This window comes from Malurus melanocephalus, unplaced genomic scaffold, assembly GCF_030028575.1.
Source record: "Malurus melanocephalus ecotype Western Australia unplaced genomic scaffold, MMel_1.1 scaffold_2, whole genome shotgun sequence".
Lineage (NCBI taxonomy): Eukaryota > Metazoa > Chordata > Aves > Passeriformes > Maluridae > Malurus > Malurus melanocephalus.
This window is the reverse complement of record NW_026623234.1, coordinates 6,957,892-6,977,769: the sequence shown is the minus strand read 5'-3', so window position 1 is coordinate 6,977,769 and position 19,878 is coordinate 6,957,892. Positions and strand designations below refer to the sequence as shown.

The 19,878-nt window shown below is 37.7% G+C and overlaps 1 protein-coding gene across 4 annotated transcripts in view; it reads left to right on the top strand.

Moving 5' to 3' along the window:
* SIPA1L1 (signal induced proliferation associated 1 like 1) overlaps nt 1–19,878 on the top strand; it is a 191,723-nt gene that overhangs the window by 104,535 nt on the left and 67,310 nt on the right. For all 4 annotated transcript variants that reach the window (XM_057366751.1, XM_057366728.1, XM_057366737.1 and 1 more), the window contains one exon: nt 16,671–18,491. In XM_057366751.1, the coding sequence (XP_057222734.1) occupies nt 16,994–18,491 (1,498 nt within the window). In that variant the 5' untranslated portion in view covers nt 16,671–16,993. The remainder of the gene's footprint in view (nt 1–16,670; nt 18,492–19,878) is intronic.

Sequence of the window (19,878 nt, the reverse complement as noted above, 5' to 3'; positions counted from 1 at the left end):
TGTAGAAGAATAAAAAAATTAATCTCATAATTTGGAAGTAATAGCAGAGGAGACTACATTTGCAACTCCTTACTTCATCATTTAAATACATGGTTTTGTTGTCTTTATTTTCAGTTTTTATTTGATAAGTGTATCAAAGTCCTCCTGTTATCTCTTGTGAAAATTTGTGATACATTCCAGCAGGCATCCTTTGGATGGAGCATGGAAAGGAAACCAGTTGGTGTTCAGGTTAATGGAGCCAGTGACTAAAGTTTGTATCTCTACTTCACAGGAAGTCTGCCACTATTCTTGATTTATTAATGTATGTGCACTTGTCAGAGATACAGAAATCAACTTTAGTCCTTGATTTTGGAGAAAAGAAATAACACTGAGGATTTGAGGTAGTGGGAAGACAACTGGAAATAAATGTATGTCATTACACTGAATGTACYTGCGTATTTGCTTCTTAAATGGAAGATGAACTTGAGAATTGTTTCACACAGATTTTTCTTAGTCTTTTGTTACTGACTGACAGTGCCTTACTTTCTTCCTATATCTATAGAATACAAAGATGCAGAAGAGACCCTATCTTAAAGAGAGATCCATTCTGCTAAGATTTCTATTTTTATTTTGGCTAATAAATAAAGTGACTTCATCAGTGAAGCAGTGTTGTGTACCACATTAGTGTGTTCTCTGGCCAAAACTGTAGCTTGTTGATAATGGGGGCACCTTAGTGATTGACTTTTTTTTTTTTTTTCATGTGCTTAAATAATTTAATATCTTCCTATTATGCATTTTCTGTGACACAGCGCAGTGTACTGCTTGGTTTGGTTGTGTACCCAGTGGTTATTTGTTATTTCAAATAATTATTTGACTTACATGTCATCTTTGTTATATTAGCCAAAAAAACCCACTTAAAATCTGATCTTCATCCTATCCCCACATTTATTTTATAGGTTTAACAAGAGGATTAATTCTATTAATTCAAATTCTGCCAATAAGGGTTTTTTATGCAGAATAGTAGAATGAGTTGGTTGAAAACACTATTTTTAAGACGAGTGCTTAGGAGCCTGAAKTTTGATCTGTAGTTCTTTACCTGTTAGTGCTTAGATACTTGACATGATGATCTGCTCTCAAAAAAGACATTGAATTGTTGGCAGTGTGTGACAAATGAATTTGATTAACAGGATCACCAAGTCGTAATGAAGGTTGGAGTATACCTACCTAGAAGGAACAAAGAGAATCYTCTTTTATCCAAATCGAGGCTTTTAAAGCCACTTGTAGGAACTCTTCATTTTTGTTGAGTCCCTCAGCTTGGCAGTTATAAACCTTTTACCTGACAGCATGGAAGTGTTTGAAAAAGACTTAAAAAAATTCTCAAACCATCTAAGAATGCAGAAGAGTAATTTTTAAGTTTCCACTATGTGAAATGACTTTAACTGCAAAATGCAGTAATAGAGTACTACCTGGTTACTTATGTTCTGCATTGAATAGTAATTTGAAAATAAATTACTTATATTGCCAGTTCATGCATAGAAGTGCTGTTTCTTACCAAAGGATTGTTTTCTTCCCTTTCTTGTTCCCAACATGTTTAATTTTACACAAGTATTTCAAGGTATTGGGTAATTCTCTATGCAGCCATGTCTTCTCTCTGCTCATTTTCTTCTCTGCTGATTAACTATTGATCATTAGCCACAGGAATTATGTGCTAATACAGCCTCWCTGCTGGCAGTTAGGTTATTGATTTAAAATAATGTTTGTAAGGATCAATACCCTAGAAATATAGCACTTTTCTGCAGCCACTTGTTCTCATTATCAGACAGCATCTGTTCAGACTGCTCACCAGATTGTTACAGCACCACATATTACCAGCAAGTTAAAAAGAGTACAGTAATTTTTTACCTGCTGAGTAATTTCCCAGAAATGCAGGTCTGATTTTTTTGGCCTATCTGTATGGAAATTCCTATAGCAGTGATGATAAAGGTGTGTTTTTACAGTATCTTAAGTACATACTAGTAGCTGCTGTGCTGATACATAACTCAGTTAAGAAATTATTTTCTTTGTAATATTTTAAATAGTTTATGAACTTTGTAGTTTTTTTAAACTGGAAGCTAATATTTCTGAGCTGTATAATATTTCAGTGCAATAATATATAATATTGCACTGCCTTCACAATGCTCACAGTTCTCATCATTGTTTCTCCAACTTTTACTTAATCTCTGCATTAAGCATTGCCTTTTTTCTTTTTGAAGCTGAGTTTTAGGTCTGTGTTCCTGATGCTTYTGTTTTTGTCTGTGGACATACCTAAAGGGAGCTCTGAACCACTTGTTTGARGGGATGTGAGGTAGGGAGGAATGTGTTACTCTTGATGTGGGTTGAGTTCTGCTGGTATATTACTAGTGCCATAGGTTAATGTACTGCAGCAGAAAGTGTACCAAAATAAAAATAGTGTTCATCCAATGGAAATAGATGAAACATTTGAATTACTGTTGTCCTGGTTGAATTCCAGCCAGCAGCCAAGCCCCACACAGCTGCTYGCTCACTCCCTTGCTAGTGGGATCAGGGAGAAAATCAGAAGGGTRAAAGGTAGAAAACTTGTGGGTTGAGATAAAGATAGTTTAATAGAAAAAGTAGGAGCTGTTCACACAATCAGAKCAAAACAGGGAATTAACTCAGTGCTTCCCYTGGGCAGGCCTGGGTTCAGCATCTCCAGGAGAGCAGGGCCCCATCATGCCTAACAGTGACTTGGAAAGACAAACACCATCACTCCAAATGTCCCCCTTTCCTCCTTCTCCCCACTTCATATATTGAGCATGATGTCATATGGTCTGGAATGTCCYTTTGGTCAGYTGGGGTCACCTGTCCTGGCTGTGTCACCTCCCAGCCTCCCATGCACCCCCAGCTTCCTCACCAGCATAGCCGTACAAAAAGCAGAAAAGGCCTTGGCTCTATGTAAGCCCTGCTCAGCAATAACAAAAACAYCTCTATATTATCAACCCTGTGTTCAGCACAAATCCAAAACACAGACTTGTATCAGCCACTGTGAACAAAATTAACCCAGCCAAAACCAGGACACTGTACTTAAGCTAGAAAAAGAATGTTTATTTTAATTTCTTTCTCCAAATGCTTTAGTAAGATAGGACTGCATTACTTTAGGTATGTAATTTAGGTGAAAACACAGTGCTAATCAAGAACTGAAGAATAAAACAAAATTAAATAAAAATYAAAAWTTCTGCTCCTCAAAAAATTGTTTTCTCAATCTGTACTTGGAATGTGAATGGTTTTCACAGAGACTTCAGATGTAAMCAGGATTAYTAAAAGTTAATTCTYACAGCAGCAATAATCATCATATTCRGTCCATGAAGTGTAATGAACTGGAGGATTTTAACATCATCTAAGTTACATGTATTACATGTATTGAAAGGGATGTTATTCCATGATTCCCAGATGCTTTAATAGCTAGATGATCATTTGCAGGAGCAGTGGTAGGAGATCCATTGTCTTGATATTCATGTGTATTAGCATTAAAGCAGCATCATCCCAGTTTCTCTTTGCATGTGACTTTCATGCAGCCTTACAATCTGCGTTTTTCTTCTCACTTTCTTATTTTGTTCACATTCCACATATACTCAAAACTAAAATATTTTCTCATGGCATACTTTGAACTGATGACTTTTCTCCTTGAAGTTAAGTAAAATAGAGTTTGTGGGAGTTGATGCAATGACTTTGTATGAGTGGGAAGTTATGATACTGATTCTAAAACAGTGGTTTAAAAAATGGCGTTCTGTTCCCAGTGCCCTCTTCACACAGTTCATTTAGAATGTCTGTATCACAAGCTGATTATTTTTAAAAAATTATTAGTTATACAGAACTGYTGCTTCGTAGCAGTGCACAGCTCTGTAACATCTAGTGTATTCAGATTTTTCAGTTTAATGTAGGTGCTGTTGATGGTATATAATGTACTTTTCACCTTGAAATCAAAGCTTTCTTTAGAAAGCAAGCTTTGTAGCAGTTGCACTATTAGCTGTGATGAATGAATGGATAAATAGCATTAAGGAAAATAAGGTATTAGGTTTCTTGTCTTTCCAGGTGCATAATTTCCTTCACTGTTTATTTTCTTATTATTCAGATCCTATGACTGTTAAAATAATCTTGTGCATTCCCACTTGTCTGTGTTTGATTTATATTGTCCTGTTATATCCCATGGCTTTGTCAAGAGGTTTTCTGTTTGTGAGCTGTGTGTGGAAGGGGCTGCTCTAGCTAGTTAAGGTTAGTGTAGAGAGTGTGGTTTTGGAGACTGGATATAGAATTAGTGAGGACAGACCCAAAGTGTCCTTTAAGGGGCAATTCAGAAAAGACTTAACTTAAATGCTCTTGTTTTAGGTTCAATAGGATAAAGGCAGGCCTTTCAAGGAAAGATTTCTTGTTAGCACAGTTGCTGTGATAGAAGTCCTTAAGCCTGCTTTTAAAATAACCTGCTAGGTGTAGTCCTCCTGCTCTGATTTTATATATTTTCAAATTGCCAAAACACGAAAATGCTTATTATTTGTGATTTGACACATTTGTGATTTGACACGTTTAGCCTTGTGAATAGTTGATGTCTGAGCAATAGGTCTTCAATGAGTATTTTGAAGTCAGCCTAGTTCTGAAAATAATTTAGTACCCAGAAGCTTCATTAGGCTATACTAACACTCCCCAGACATTTTTCTATTATGCTTCTTACCCGTCTGTTTGCTTGTTTGGTTTTTTTGGTGGGTTTTCTTTAGTTTGTTGTCTGTTCTTACCTAATTTACCCTTTTTAAGAAGCCATTCCAGTAGAGTARCATGTGGATTTTGGGAGGCAGATGTGCAATACAGAAGTAATAGCCAAGTTTTTAATTTTAACTTATGGCCAGGGCAAGTGTCAAGTCTTCAAGGACTTTGCTCCAGCTTTTCATCTGTGATGGCAATTCAAAAATGTCTATTCCCTTAAGCTAATTTCTCTTACTAATAAAACTTTATATTTGCATCTCATGTGAAACTCCTACTCTCATGTAGTAGGAGCTGTTCAGCTTTTCTGAAGTGACCCACTGAAGAGTTATCAGAAATTTTATGTGTTTCACTTCAGAGAGATTTACTACTAGAATGATAGCTCATCCTCAGTGGAATTTCTGGCAAGTCTGTATTAATGCACAGGTGAGCAGAAATTGATATAAGTACTTTACTTGGAAGAAAACCAAATATTTTCATTATAAAAGTATTTTGAAGCACTTCTGTGATCTTAGGAATCTGTGCTCATCAGGCAGTTTTGAAACTGATCTTACTTTGAGCCATCTCTCACTACTTAAAAAACTGACTCACTGAATTTAGTAAATGGTGACTGTGTGGTTAGCATGAAGTATAAAGCAGTGAAACAGAAAGAAAGGATCTGTAGGTTTAGCCGTTAAGTGGTTTTAAATGTAACATTTTTTTGTSTGTGCAGCCTAGTCCAAATAGATTTGTCTGCTCTAATCTCATTGCTCCTGGAAGGCTTGAAGAATAGAGTTGGTTTCCTGAGGGTTACAATGCAAATTGAACTGATGGGATCTAAATTTTTTTCTTTTTTCCTTTCCCCACAACTCTCCTCCAAACACATATGAGCACATAAGACAGCTTAATTACATTGTCATCTTTCTGTAAAATCTGAGAGACTTAAACTTATGTAATTATTGAAGAGGATTTATTTAGTGGGAAGATAAATTATGTTTTGGGAACTCTGGTTTCCCCATCTGCTTGGTTTTATCATTTATTTGAAATAACCATTCTCAGCAGCTCTGTAGAAATTCAGCAATTGCACCTGCTGCTAGAGAAAGGCTTTTGTTCTGTCTCAGCTTGTGAAAGACACCTCTCATGTTTCTGCTTAGCTTCAGAAGCAGGAGCTTGACTTACTTTTATGAATTCTAGTGTTACCAGTATTTCACTAGCACATGTAGTATRTGAACTTTAGAAATCTGCTGGCATTGCTCTCTTTTAAGTTTGACATTTTTACCTTTGCTTGTGTTCAAATCCCCTGTTTTGGGGGTGGGTTTTTTGAAGGATGTTTTTCAAAATAGMCCCTACACTGCTGCTGCTGTGATCAAGGGCAAGTTTTGCAATATGAGGAAGACTGAGTAGTTCTAGCATCAGGCTCTCACTAAATCAGCTACTGAAATTGTCACTTAACAATACCATTTTTCTGAAAGCTTTTCTTTAGAAAAAACTCCATGTTTTAGTAAGGAAAAGTGACTTGCTTTTAACAGCGACGGTATCACTGAGCAAAGTTTCGTAATGGGAGGAGTTATAAAATTATCTGGTCTTTACAGGGTGAAATCAAGACTAAATCTRTCTTGAAATGTAGCAAGCAGATTGTTGAGCACAGGTATAATCCCTTTCTGATCAGAAATCCTACTGAGAACTGTTTGCTATGCTTGACAATTGCTGATGTTTTCAAATAGTTTTCAGATACTGATCTGGCTAACAAATAATGCAAGATACTGATAAAATCCCTATTTTGGAGTAACACAGGAGTAGATTAGAAAAAAAGAAATGGCACATGCTTAAGAAAATGCAGCCCTGCGAATCAAATCACATTTAGCTTCAAAGTATTGTTTGTATTCCTAAAGATTCCTCAGAACTCTGAGCAGGGCCTTCCGCTTGTGAGCAGGAGATAGGTAGCTCCAGCTGATGGATGTAGTGGGAATCATTTTGACTCTGTGCGTAGGGRGGTGCATTATCCTTCAAACTCTGGTTTTTGGGGAGGATCTGCAAGGACCTAGGGGTTGCAGGGGTGGGTGGAGCTGAGGAGGAGTCTGCAGGAGCCACCATTGTCAGCATAGGGAGGAGCTGCAGCCTTTACAGTATGGAGAGCTCAGCTGACTGTTGTGATTGTAGGAGCCACCAGAGCCAAATGTCAAAGTCACTCCCTGCGTACTGCTATCGAGGGTGAAAACCGGTGCAAGAAGGGTATTTCCCTTTTGCAGAAAGGGTTAAGAAACATTCTTGCTGAACTGTTACCAACGTGATTTTATATAATGAACCATAATCAGAAATAGTATGCAAGCCTGATTAAGGCTGTTGATGCAGTGAAACAGGAATACACCCACACATGTACTTTCTGTAGGTAATTTACTTTTGAAGGTTTAGTATTGGAATTTAAATTATTTCAAATCTGTTTTCATTTTAAAAAATGTTTTTCATGCATGTGAACCAGAAACAGATATAGGTATTTCCTTTTACTGACCATGACTGGGGGGAAGAAAAAATCACGTAAGGCAAAAATATTTTTTTCATCGTACTTCCTTAGTTTCTAATGAAAAAAACACAAGTAGACATGCTGGACTATATTTGGGATGTTTGGATGGAGGTTTATTTTTGAGGTATCTGTGAGTTATTGTAGCCCAAGTTAGAGAAAAGTGAATAAATCTTGTAAAAAGTATTTTAAGTCTTGGGCTGAAAAGGCATTTGACAAAAGACCTGCATGGACAGGCAGGCAGGTCAAATCCACTCCAGTTTACTTACACTTTGAGACAACTGCTGGTATCCAGCTATCCACCTAAAAGTACTTCTTAGATCTAAAGATAKCTGGATGAAGTGCCAGTACTGCTGGCATATGTGTTCTTGTAATAGACTGATTCTTATTTAAATTGCAAAGTGTGTTTTTAGATGTCGCWGCTACCTTGCTTGCTCTTCTCAGTTTGTATCCTGATTTGCCAGCTAGACTGTCTGGATTCATGACTTGCATTGCTTATTTGCTTCTCCCTGGTGTTGCAGTTTGGTGTGGGTTGCTTCACACAATGAGTTGTGCACAGTCTTTCACAATCACTCCTGAAGAGCTGATGTATGTGGACAGGTAGTTATTATTTTCCCTTTGTAGTTTCTGGAGATAACTCTCTGCTCTTAGTGGGTGACTTGTATTGCCCACTCGAAGCACAGCACTCCCGAGAAGTGATTCAACTGAAATATTTATATCTAACTTTATTATTTTCTAAACCATAAATATTGCAATCATGCAGCAAGCAGATTTCTGCTGAGTAACTGCATGTTTTGGCAGGTAGCTTTTTGTTCTTTTCTAYATTGTTTTATTTGCCATTATTAGTAGTTGAGGTATTTTTGATGTAGAGTAATAGTTTGTGTACCACCATTCTTGTTTTTGCCTTAYGTTTTTGTGTACATTTCCATATGCAAAAGGAGAGTGCATTGGAATAGTTGTTCATTTAGCAGAGTACAGGGCTTCTGTAGTTGTACTTTGTTCCCTGCCAGGTTTTTGGAGCTATTTGCAGGTTTATACCTAATTCCTTTGCTTTTTACTTTGAAAACTTCAGACATCCTTTTCAGCTTTTGCTGTGACACCATTAATGGATGTAATCCACTCAGCTTGGTCACCTGGTGATAAGACACCTAGTGCTTACAAATTCCTGTGAGTTGTTTACAGRTCACATCCATCTTTTTCTGATATATTTTAATACCCAAAAAAACTGGTGAAGTCTTACTTAAGACCATGTTTCTTTTAGTCTTAATTTTAAATGACATTTTAAAGGAAAATTAACAAAAGAAGCTATATACAATCCTGTGTGGAGGTTGAACTCTTTATTCCTTTATATCCATGAATATGGTATTTTGGAAGATAAATGTGTTATGCATATATATTTGAAAATAAATGTGGTTGTCAAAGACAAAAAGCTTTTTGTATGTCAAACACAAACAAAGTGAATTATCCCCAGGGATCTCTAATGTCATGCCTGCTTATGTTATATAAGAGTTAGAGAAGCCTAAGAGCTTTTTTTTTAATTCTGGTGAATTTATGGTTCCTCATAAGGTTAGATTTACACAGCATGTGTGTCAAATGGTAATTTAAGATTGTTTTCTTGTTCGGTCTGTGGGATGACCCTGTCTTAGCTCTGAATGAAACCAAACTCRTAAATAAACGTCTTCCTTGGACAAGGACCACAACCTTTTGAGTTTAGGAGTATCTGTTACACTGGAGCACTGTTACACTGCCATAAGCACTGCTCTAGGAAACTGTGAACAGTTGAATTGTTTGGAGGAAAGTGTTATTTTATCTGGTTGTCATTTTTGTTTGCTTGTACAGATAAAGCAGGCTTCAGAAAACACAAACCATTGTCCAAATAAGATTGCACCCAGTGTTCCCCACTTTGGAGAAATGCAACATGCAGTAATCCATCAACACCACTAAAATAGTGGTCAAGACATTTGCTAGTGGCAGTCATTTTAGAATCCTTTGCAAATTAATGCATAACTATTTTTGAAGCCTATTTCTGTGTTCCACTGAAAGGACACCCGAGTTTGGCTTGTAAATAGGATTGCATATTTGTGAGTTAAAGGATTGCCAGTGAAGTATGGAGCTGATGGTCTAAGAGAAAAATGAAAAGAATGGAAAACATGCAGAAGTGAAGAGTTGCTGAAAATTATTCTTGCTTTCATATAAAATCTGTTKCATGCTAATTTTTTGTTTTGGTTTSTAAGATCAGTTTCTAAATAAACAGTTAACTATTTTCTTTAAACCCTTTCTTTCAACCTGCTTTTATTATTAGGGGTACTTTATTTTTACGTTTTGTTTGCCTACGCTTTTAGATCAAGTTTTTTTGCACTCATAAACCAGTATGCTTTTAAGAGCTTAAATGCTTCCTTCGGAGATGGTGTCTGTGAGCTAGAATAATCTGCTTTTGTGTACTGGCACTGGTATACACTCACTAACTAGAGAGCAAGCGCTCCTATCAAAAGTAAACTGTTACTAACAATCTTGTTCCAGGAATGGAATACAGTATRGCATAGTGAGACTTACCATCTCTCTTTTAGATCCTGTAAATTAGCTGCCAGGAAGGGGACTCTATACTTAATTAACTRGATGAGTGACATTGGTACCAAAATGGAACATGAGTGTTGAAGTACGAATGACCACATGCAGTCCTCAACCTTTTCTTTCTGTCTGTGTTAAAAAGAGTTCTAAAGTATTTGCTTRGCCACAGTTACTTTTGCACTTGAGAATTTTGATAGCCATGTCTTGATTAATAGGCATATGAAATAGATGTGAAAACAGMGGATTAAATTCTGGCTTTGAGATACTGTCATGTTTGCATGGTGAATAATGAGCAGGAAATCGTAGTGGAGCAAAATGTGCTGAAGTGCACAGGTGGGAGATTACTGTCCCCTGTGTTGCTGTATCTGTCTCAATTTGATAGCTTTTATTATGCTTCATTTGCCATCCTGTTATGTCACAAGCATTTAGCACTGACTGCAGGAGATTATGATTATTGAGTGTGACTTCATGGTCTGCACAGGGAGGCCAGCTGGTTCACTGTGCTCTGAGCCAGCTGATGGTTTGCAGCCATGAAGGGCTCAAAACCTGGGGGAGAAAATTCTGCTGAGTGCAAGACAGTGCCACAGTGGATGAGMTCAACTCAGCACCCTTTTTTAGTGACTGCACATGCTCTGGTTGTTTCACCATGAAAGCAGAGTGAGCTTGGGTTTGTCTGTAGGGAGCCCTACTGCAAGAGTGCAGAAGCTGATGGTAGCTACTCACAGATTACAATTACTATTGCATGCTAAAATCAGTGTAACCTTGCCTAAGTTCACCTGTATTTGCATCAGCTACTTCAGCAGAGAACAAAGCCAAGAATAAAGCACTGGKACATCTCAGCAGATCAGTGCAGGTGATCACTGTGTGTATGGCAACAGATGGCACTCAGTGTCCTCAGAGCAAAGGTTTTCTTATGGTGGTTAGGGTGCAAGGAAACATTTGACAAAAAGGCAGAAACGCAGATCTGCTGATGTGTGAATCAGTGGCAAATTTTGTAGACACATARATTGGCAGAGGGAGAAGAAAGGGAGGTTGAGGGAATCTGTCTTTCTGTGCAGAGCTGACAATTACCACAAACTCAGGTAACATAAAACCAGCAATTCCCCTAAGTCTGAAAAAAAAACCCCAGTAGTTAGTGAAATACCAAATGCAATTCTTCAAATAAATTTTCAGTTGGTAAAAACTTCCTCAGAAAGATGAACCTTTTAGCTTTCTAGCAATTATAATGATGAAAGTAATCCTGGGAAGAAAAGGAGAAAGTTAATAATAGGTAACCAGATAAAGTATTTCAAAAGGCTAAATTGAATTTTTCTCCTCTGAGGAATTAATTTTGTGCAGTAAGACATTATTTTGTACATATAATAACTTAATTGGCTGATAAATTAATATTCCCTCCTGGGGTTTGATCTGTTATAATTCAGGTAAGAATTTTTGACACAAATATATAAATGTTCATATATAAAATATTTTTCCTCGTTGTCATTTATTTTTCTAGTTTCAGAGGGGCTGCTAGTTTTCATGAGCTTGTGCTGGCACCATTTCTTTTCCCACTAAAAGTTAGCAAGGGTTGAGGCCAGTAATGTGTCTGTTGTTGCACTGCATTTCCTAAGTTGATTGTATTTTAGTACACCCTGTGGAACAGAGAAGATTTCAGTTACTTTTTTAACAAGTGCTTGCAGTAAAATGTTATTCTGATCTCCTTAGTCTACAGTTTTGGTGATTTTGAAGTATCCCTGGAAATGTGTTGCATTTACCACCCTCTGCTATATTTTACTGTTTGGAGTGGAGCAGGTGTGTGRTATGGAGATTTGGCAAAAGTAAGACTTTCCTGAAAGTTGAAACTGATTCATTCATTTCTAAATTTTTAATTTTAAAATGCTACTTTTTAATGAAGGCTGATGGTGAAGTATGAAGTCATTGCTTTGGAACATCATGAATCACAAATATGGTCCCCCCAAATCTATCTCYGTCAACATCACACTGTTAGGATTGTTAGCCCCTGTGATTCCAGAATTTGGAGTCTCATAATGTTCCTAGGATGTAAGACTAATCGCTAAATCACTTCAAATGAGACTCAYTTGTGGGTAAAGTCACTATGTTACAAGGGAAAAGAGCATGATTCCTCATAAACTAAAGCTAGTAAAAACTGTAGTAGAAGGTGTCTGAATTGATGTGTCAGGCATGAGCTCCTTTTCACCGTTCACTTAAACAAGTAGTTGTTGAATTACCTTCTTTGTCTCACTGGATCCAAGATAGAACCTGATTACTGTGCAGTGGTTGAGGTTTTTTACTATCCTGAACTGATTTGAGCAAGATAATTTCTTCTTGATCAACTGTTTGTATTTGCTTCTGTGTATTCCAAAGGTTTCTAGATGAAATCTTGTCTGGTAGGTCTTCATTTTTCGGGGTGGCTGACTTCAGACATGACAAATAAGAAATTAAGATCCGTTGACTTCTCTGCCTTTTAAGAATGATGTGGTCTGCAAAACTATCTTGCAGTTCATCTACAGGGACCTTTTAAGTCTTRTAAGAGTGGTTCTTTGTCCTACACATAAAACTTCAGTTTTCAGAGGAGAGAGCTAAGTGATTTGAAAAGGTATAAATAGAAAGCAAAAGAATGAAGAGAGGTTTGTGCTCATTTTGAGTTGAGATTGGATAAAAAGTCCTCTGGTACTGGTGAAAACCCAAGAATAAAATGTGTCTGAAGGATCTGAGAYCCATTTTGAATCAGTCCTTGGACTGCTTTAGTAATTATTGTATGTAATCTGATAAGCAGATAATTGGTTTTCCAATTATTCTCTTAACTGGTTTTTAATTGATATAATCAGTACTAAGTTTTCATGTACCCTTTCAATAGCTTTTGCATGTGGTTTTCATTTACAGCTCTTTATATGTAGCRGTTCATCTGATTATTTTGTTGGCCTCCTCAGTAAGTTCAGATGACTTGGAAAAGTGTACATTTTCATAGTCATGCGAGTTTGTCCTCGCCATATTCTGTTCCCATAGATATTCATAGCTTTACCTTAAACTGTATTTTTTTCTATAKTGAAATAGTAGGACAAAGTAGGAATTGTTACTACTCACAAACGCTGCTCTTGCTTTAGAGTTAGGTACATACTGCCTAGCTTGTAATTTTAACTAATTTTAATAGATTACATATTCTGTGTTAGCAATTTTGCGGCTTAATGTTCTACTTGTGGCAGGTTTTTCATTTAAAAGTAACACCTGTTAATGGTAACTGATGTTCATTTAAATCAAGTGTGATTTGCCCTGTCTTTGATGCTGTCATGTTTTGCAAATAATGRATACGAGAAAAGGTTAAAGTACAGATTGCTGTTATTGTTTAGTTTCATTAAAGCTGATAACCAGTGWACCCTGGACCTGTGCTTTAGGAATTTTTAATGTTATCAAATGTAATGTTTTCACTTTATTTTAATTGGAGCTCATCAAACCTTTTACACTAGACCCTTRGGTCTCAAGTTAGACACTAGGGTGGGAAGGTCTAGAAAAATAAACATGGACAGATGGTTGCAGTCTCCAAAAAGTTTGACTTAATAGTGATTTAATTCATATCAGCACAGTCAAGGGTGGAGTTCATTTCTTCAGACAATGATATTAACTATTACCATAATCATTTATGGCCTGTATTCCAGCTGCTACAGCAGATGAAGGAGGGCAGCTGTAAAAATGTGCAGAACACAAAACAGCTGGTCCCCAGAGTGAGACATCCGTAAAGCTGAGTCAGGAACAGAGAATTTCCTTTGGAAAATACTCTCTGTGGTCACGTAACTAAAGACAGTTCCAWATATACAATAGGTCAAGAATCAGTTACATAGACCACTTAGCTGTATTTTAAAATATATTATTAAATATATGTTTGTGTATCTAGATCCTTACTAAGGATTCTTGTCCTGGAAATTTGTAAAGGAAAAAATATGGGGAGGGGGTAGAACTGGTGGTGCTTGGATGCTTACATGGTTAAACCCAAGCTTGGGAGTTTTTAGAGTTGCTGTGTGAACTTGTKCCCTTAAGTTAATGAGAAACCTGTGCTACCTGGTTCTGTAGAACAGCATTTGGGGGGGGGYGGAGATGAATATTTTCAGAGATACGGATGGTAGAAGGGGAACAGAGAGCACCAAATCTTGGCTTTCGCTGCAGACTGAAGAAGAGCTTGTAGTAGTGAATGCTTGTACTTCTGCATGTTTTATGTTCAACTCTCAGCTTGACTTTTCCTTTAYATACCCTTTTAGCCTGTTGTTCTCCTGCCCTAAATCCTTATCAGTTTTCATTCTTTTTTCCTTCTGTCTTGCCTATAAAAGCAAATCTGTATCGATATTTARGAAGTGCTTTGCAGTGTTTCCATTTCATAGACGTTAATAGTGCTTAAACACCCTTTGATATGGCACTGTTGAAAAGCATGGGCAGAACATTAGGTTATGTCATGGCACACACTATATGCATTTTTCCTTCCTTGATCTGATGGTGCACAAAATTGTTTCACCAATTGTTTCACCAGCCTGATTAGTTCTTAGGCTGGAGAGTGTTTGAAAATTGAAAAAAATTATAGCTGAATATTTAGTAGCTCTGCAACATCGGAATGGATAGACTATTTCTGTGGTTACTCTGATTATTTATCTAGAAAAACCCTATTCCTTCAGCAGTATTATTGACAACACGAATCTAAATGCTGCAGTTGATGCAGCAGAAGGAAGGGATGCCATACAGGAAGRTGTTGACAAGCTGAAGGAGTGGGTCTGTGAGACCCTAATGATGTTCAGCAGGTCCAAGTGCAACGTGCTGCACCTCGGTCAGGGYAATCCTAGACTTGAGTACAGACTGGGAGATGAACTTGTTGAGAGCAGYTCTGTAGAGAAGGACTTGGGTGTGCAGGTGGATGAAAAGCTGCCCAGAAATCAACAATGTTGAGTGCAGCCCAGAGAGCCGGCTGTATCCTGGGCTGCATCAATCACAGCAGCGSCAGGGAGGTTTGTGTCTCCTTTACTCTGTCCTTGTGAGACCCCACYTGGAGCACTGTGTCTGSGTCTGGATTCCTCAGGACAAGAAAATGCAGAGCTGCTACAGCAGGAAGAGAAAGGCCATGGAGATRAGAGGGCTTGAGCCAATTCTTCTGTGGAGACAGATTGAGAGAGCTGGGATTGTTCAGTGTGGAGAATAGAAGGCTGCAACAAGATGTCATTGCAGCCATCCAGTACTTAAAGAGGGTTTTGAAAAAGATGGAGAGAGACTACTTACACAGACAAATAGTGATAGCACAAGGAGGAACAGTTTTGAACTAAAAAAAAAATAAAAAAAAAAAATCAAGATTTAGACTAAATGGTGTAAAGAAGTTCTTTACTGTGAGGGTGGTGAGGCACTGGAACAGGCTGCCCAGAGAAGCTGTGGATGGCCTATCCTGGAGGTGTTCAAGAACTGATCTAGTGGGTGGCATCCCTGCCTGTAGAGAATTGGAACTAGATAATCTTTAAGGTCCCTTCTGACTCAAACCATTCCATGATTCTAAGATTGTAGCAGCATTACAGGGAAAAGAGCTGCGTTTATGTAAATGGCTGTGCAAATACAGTAGTACCCTAGGTGACTCTCACCGTTCTTGTTATGTGTGATGCAGTCAGCTTGCACTTTAAGTATTCCTTATGTGTTGAGTTTTATATTAAGAGCAGCTATTTTAAAGTGGTGCTGTATATAGCAAGYGAAGTTTAAACATGCTGCTTTTGGAGGCAGAAAGTGCCCTGGCTTGGTATTTAATTAGTGTGGTGCAAAGTACTGTAGTTCTGAGACTGCAGAAAGTACTAGTTTCCCTGGAAGCATCAGAAAGCCTTGATTTTAGACAATGCTGTATTGTTAATGCAGTGCTGGTTCAGCAACATCACTCTGCACACATTTGGCAAATATTTAAAGGACACATTTTGTGTAATTGGTTTGGCCTTTGAAAATTATTAACTCCTTTGTGTTAAAGGATGTACACAGCAATGCAAGATTTTATCTTGACAATCCCATGCTTTTGTCTTCTACCAGCAAGGATGTGTTTGTGGATCTTTTTTAGCTCCTCAAAGGACAGTGTACTAAAAGCTTTGTAATCACTTCTGTACTGATGAGGTATGGGAAAGCATTTAATTTCTGTGACTTTGTGAAGCTGGATAATACAGGAGCTGTGGTAGGCAATATTTTATTGGAAGGGGAAATAAATGAAACTTTTCATATGAAGTTACTTTAAAAGTATGTGTTTCTATTTAGCTTTAACCTTTTTATGTGTTGTGAACTCTGGGGAGAGGTAATACATACTTTCTGGACTATACAGCTAATCTGCTAATAAGGCCGTGCAAAGCACAAAAAAAGGTGTTATTGGCAGCCATACACTCTTACAATTTTTTATACTTTTGGCTAATTAGTATTTTTTTCGTAATATATCAGGTATTTACATTAATGGGAAAGTTGAATAGGTATTGTTAAGTGTTTTTAAATAAAAATTGGAGTTCTGATYCGGCTCTTATGTCATTTCCCTGGGAAATGTATGCTGTATGTCTCCTTCAGCTGAGAAGAACTACTTGTGCTTTGTAATAATGTTCACTAACCTAACTAAAGAGTACCAGTAATCAGTTCAGAAGGAAAAATTGGTATGTRTGTGGAATCAAATTATGGAAGCAATTTTTCAGAAGACAGCCCAATAATACCTGGAAGATTGCTCGCCATCAAATAACACAGCTCTGCATTTTTGAGATGATGATCAATGGGATTTAAAAACATGATTGTTAAAAATATTAATTATGTGTAATAGTTACTTTGATAGTGTCAGTGCCCAAAAAACATTGTATATTAAAGAATTAATGATTTTTTTTCTCTCTTTTTTTTTCTCTTCTAGGCTTAAAAGAAGCATAAGCAATTCAATTACAATTCTGACATTTTGGAGCACAAGTGATGTTAAAACAATTTGAATGTAYTGGAGCATGGCTGCTTCTTAAAATGCAGAAGTCAAAGGAAACTGTTGCTTATCAAGACCTACTGAATATCTGAATTTTGTAGACATCCTGCATTTAACTGTGTCCTTAAATGTCCACGATTAAGATCTCATGCAACCATTGTATATTTTGGGGACTATTCTCCAGAAGAGAACTGTGCATTTAAAAAGCAGAAATGACTGTGTTTTTTCTTGGAACCTACTAAGGTTGAACATACTGAAAGACCATGACCAGCTTGAAGCGGTCCCAGACCGAAAGGGCTGTTGCCACTGGGGTATCAGTGGGAACAGATGGCACCTCAAAAGTCCACTCGGATGACTTCTACATGAGGCGCTTCAGGTCACAGAACGGCAGCTTGGGATCTGCAGTCATGGCRCCCGTTGGACCTCCTCGCAATGAGAGTTCCCATCACGTTACCTCTACCCCTGGAGTCCCTAAAATGGGGGTCAGGGCAAGGATTGCTGATTGGCCCCCAAGGAAGGAGAACATCAAGGAACCAAGCAGATCTAGTCAAGATATTGAAACATCAAGTTGCCTTGACAGCATGTCTTCTAAAAGCAGTCCTGGGAGTCAGGGAAGCTCTGTTAACCTGAATGCTAGTGATACTGTCATGTTAAAGAGCATCCAGAGCACACTCAAAAACAAGACCAGACAATCTGAGAACCTAGATTCCAGGTTTCTTACACCTGATGGCTATCCCAGCTCCCCAAGGAAAGCTCTTCGCAGAATACGACAGCGCAGCAACAGCGACATTACCATAAGTGAGCTTGATGTGGATAGTTTTGATGAATGTATTTCACCCACCTTTAAATCTGGACCATCTCTGCACAGAGAGTATGGCAGCACATCTTCCATTGATAAGCAGGGAACTTCAGGGGAAAGTTTTTTTGACTTACTGAAGGGCTATAAAGATGACAAGTCTGATCAGAGAAGCCCAGGCACAACTAAACTCGGTGAGCTCCTGATTGCCAGTGGAAGCAAGGGTTCAGGATTCTCTCTAGATGTGATAGATGGACCTATTACTCAAAGGGAAAACCTGAGACTCTTTAAGGAAAGAGARAAGCCTCTCAAGAGACGCTCAAAATCAGAGACAGGAGATTCATCTATTTTTCGTAAGCTGCGCAATGCCAAAGGTGAAGGGGAACTTGGGAAGTCTTCAGATCTTGAAGATAACAGGTCGGAAGAYAGCATTAAGCCTTGGACTTGTCCAAAGTGTTTTGCTCATTACGATGTACAGAGTATTTTATTTGATTTAAATGAAGCAGCAATTAACAGGCATAATGTTATTAAAAGAAGGAACACAACRACAGGTGCATCTGCTGCTGCTGTAGCATCGCTTGTGTCTGGACCTTTGTCACATTCTGCAAGTTTCAATTCTCCAATGGGCAGCACTGAAGACCTGAATTCAAAAGGAAGTCTCAATATGGACCAGGGGGATGATAAAAGCAATGAACTAGTGATGAGTTGTCCTTATTTTCGTAATGAGATTGGTGGGGAAGGGGAAAGGAAGATCAGCCTTTCCAAATCTAATTCAGGTTCCTTCAGTGGGTGTGAAAGTGCCTCATTTGAGTCGACTCTGAGTTCTCATTGCACAAATGCTGGAGTTGCAGTTCTGGAAGTTCCCAAGGAGAATCTCATTTTACACCTAGACAGAGTGAAAAGATACATCGTTGAACATGTAGACCTTGGTGCATATTATTACCGGAAATTTTTCTACCAGAAAGGTAGGTAAATTTTATTTCCCCTTGAGTTTTAAGAATGATTTTTTTTTTTGTTTTCCAAACATGCAAAAATTCAATTGATATTTAATGGTATTTGCAAGATTTTTATATTTCCTTAATGGTATATTTTACTGATGGGTATGCATTTTTTCTAATAGTTTTTCAGTGTTGAAGTATAAGAATGTTAAGGATTTTATTGCTGAGAGATTTTATTTTGAAAAAAAATGCCTACAAAATATAATTGTCTTGAAACGTATCCATGGGATTGGGCAGGGCTTGACACTTGAAAGATTAAAACAAGAAAGTAAAATCCTAAAATATGAGAACTTTCTTCCCTCTAGGGAGTCCTCATCCAAGGCTTGATGTGTAATGACTTAATCATCCATTTCAAAAATTTTAAAAGTAAATAACATATAAATTAAGATAAAAATCTTTTTTTCCTTGCTCACTGTTTCCGTGATAGCTGTCAATCTAGAAAGAAAACCTTAATTTTTCAGATTTTGCAGATACAAACTATCACTACATATATATACAAATATATATACATATATATACAAATACCTGTGTTGCAATGGCAGTAGTGTATCTGGAAAAACAGTGAATCTCTCTTATCACATGCCCTAAATATAAAGGGATTGCAATTTCCATTGGATGTATATGGGAGGGAGAAAAAAAGCCCAAAACAACAGATCCAAGCTTTTTGATCTATGGAAAAGAGCAAACCCCAAACACTACTCAGATAGCCCCCATCTCTGCCCTCATCCCATCAAAATGATACTGGCACTGTGAGATGCAGATCTCACTCGGTTCTTCATGATTCTGAAAATGATCAAAAAGGATTGCAGTCCAGAGTCCTTTGAAAGTGTTCTGTCTGCAGGATTTTGTCATATGTCTTGATGGGTAGAGCTGGTCTGACTGACCTGGAGAGTGMTTGTTCCTTACCTTCCAATGATTAGGATTGGGTTTCTTCTCTTTAGTGAATGCAGGTCAAAGGAGCTCATTTCCTGCAGGTGAAAGTACCAGGGTGCCTGGTTAGAATTAAGTGRATGGTCTCTTAAAAAACATCAGCTTCTTAACTGCATGGCTAATAATCTAATTTCCCATTTTTCACTTTCCTTCAGAGCATGTCCATCTCTCATTTCTTCCCTGCACTGTCCATTGGTTGGCTGGCTCCTGTTACTATTTCCATATTCTCCTCTTTCTGCAGACTTTTTAGGGCTGAGAGTAGCCTTTGTTTCATGTTTTTTTAGAGTGCTGATCCMTATCCTTTGGAGACATAGGAGTTAGGAAGAATAGTGGTTTTCTGGGAAAAGTGAGCTGGACTTATCATATAGGCTCAGGTATATTTGGAGGGGAGAGCCTGAGGCTAGGGACCTTTGTCTGTGATTAT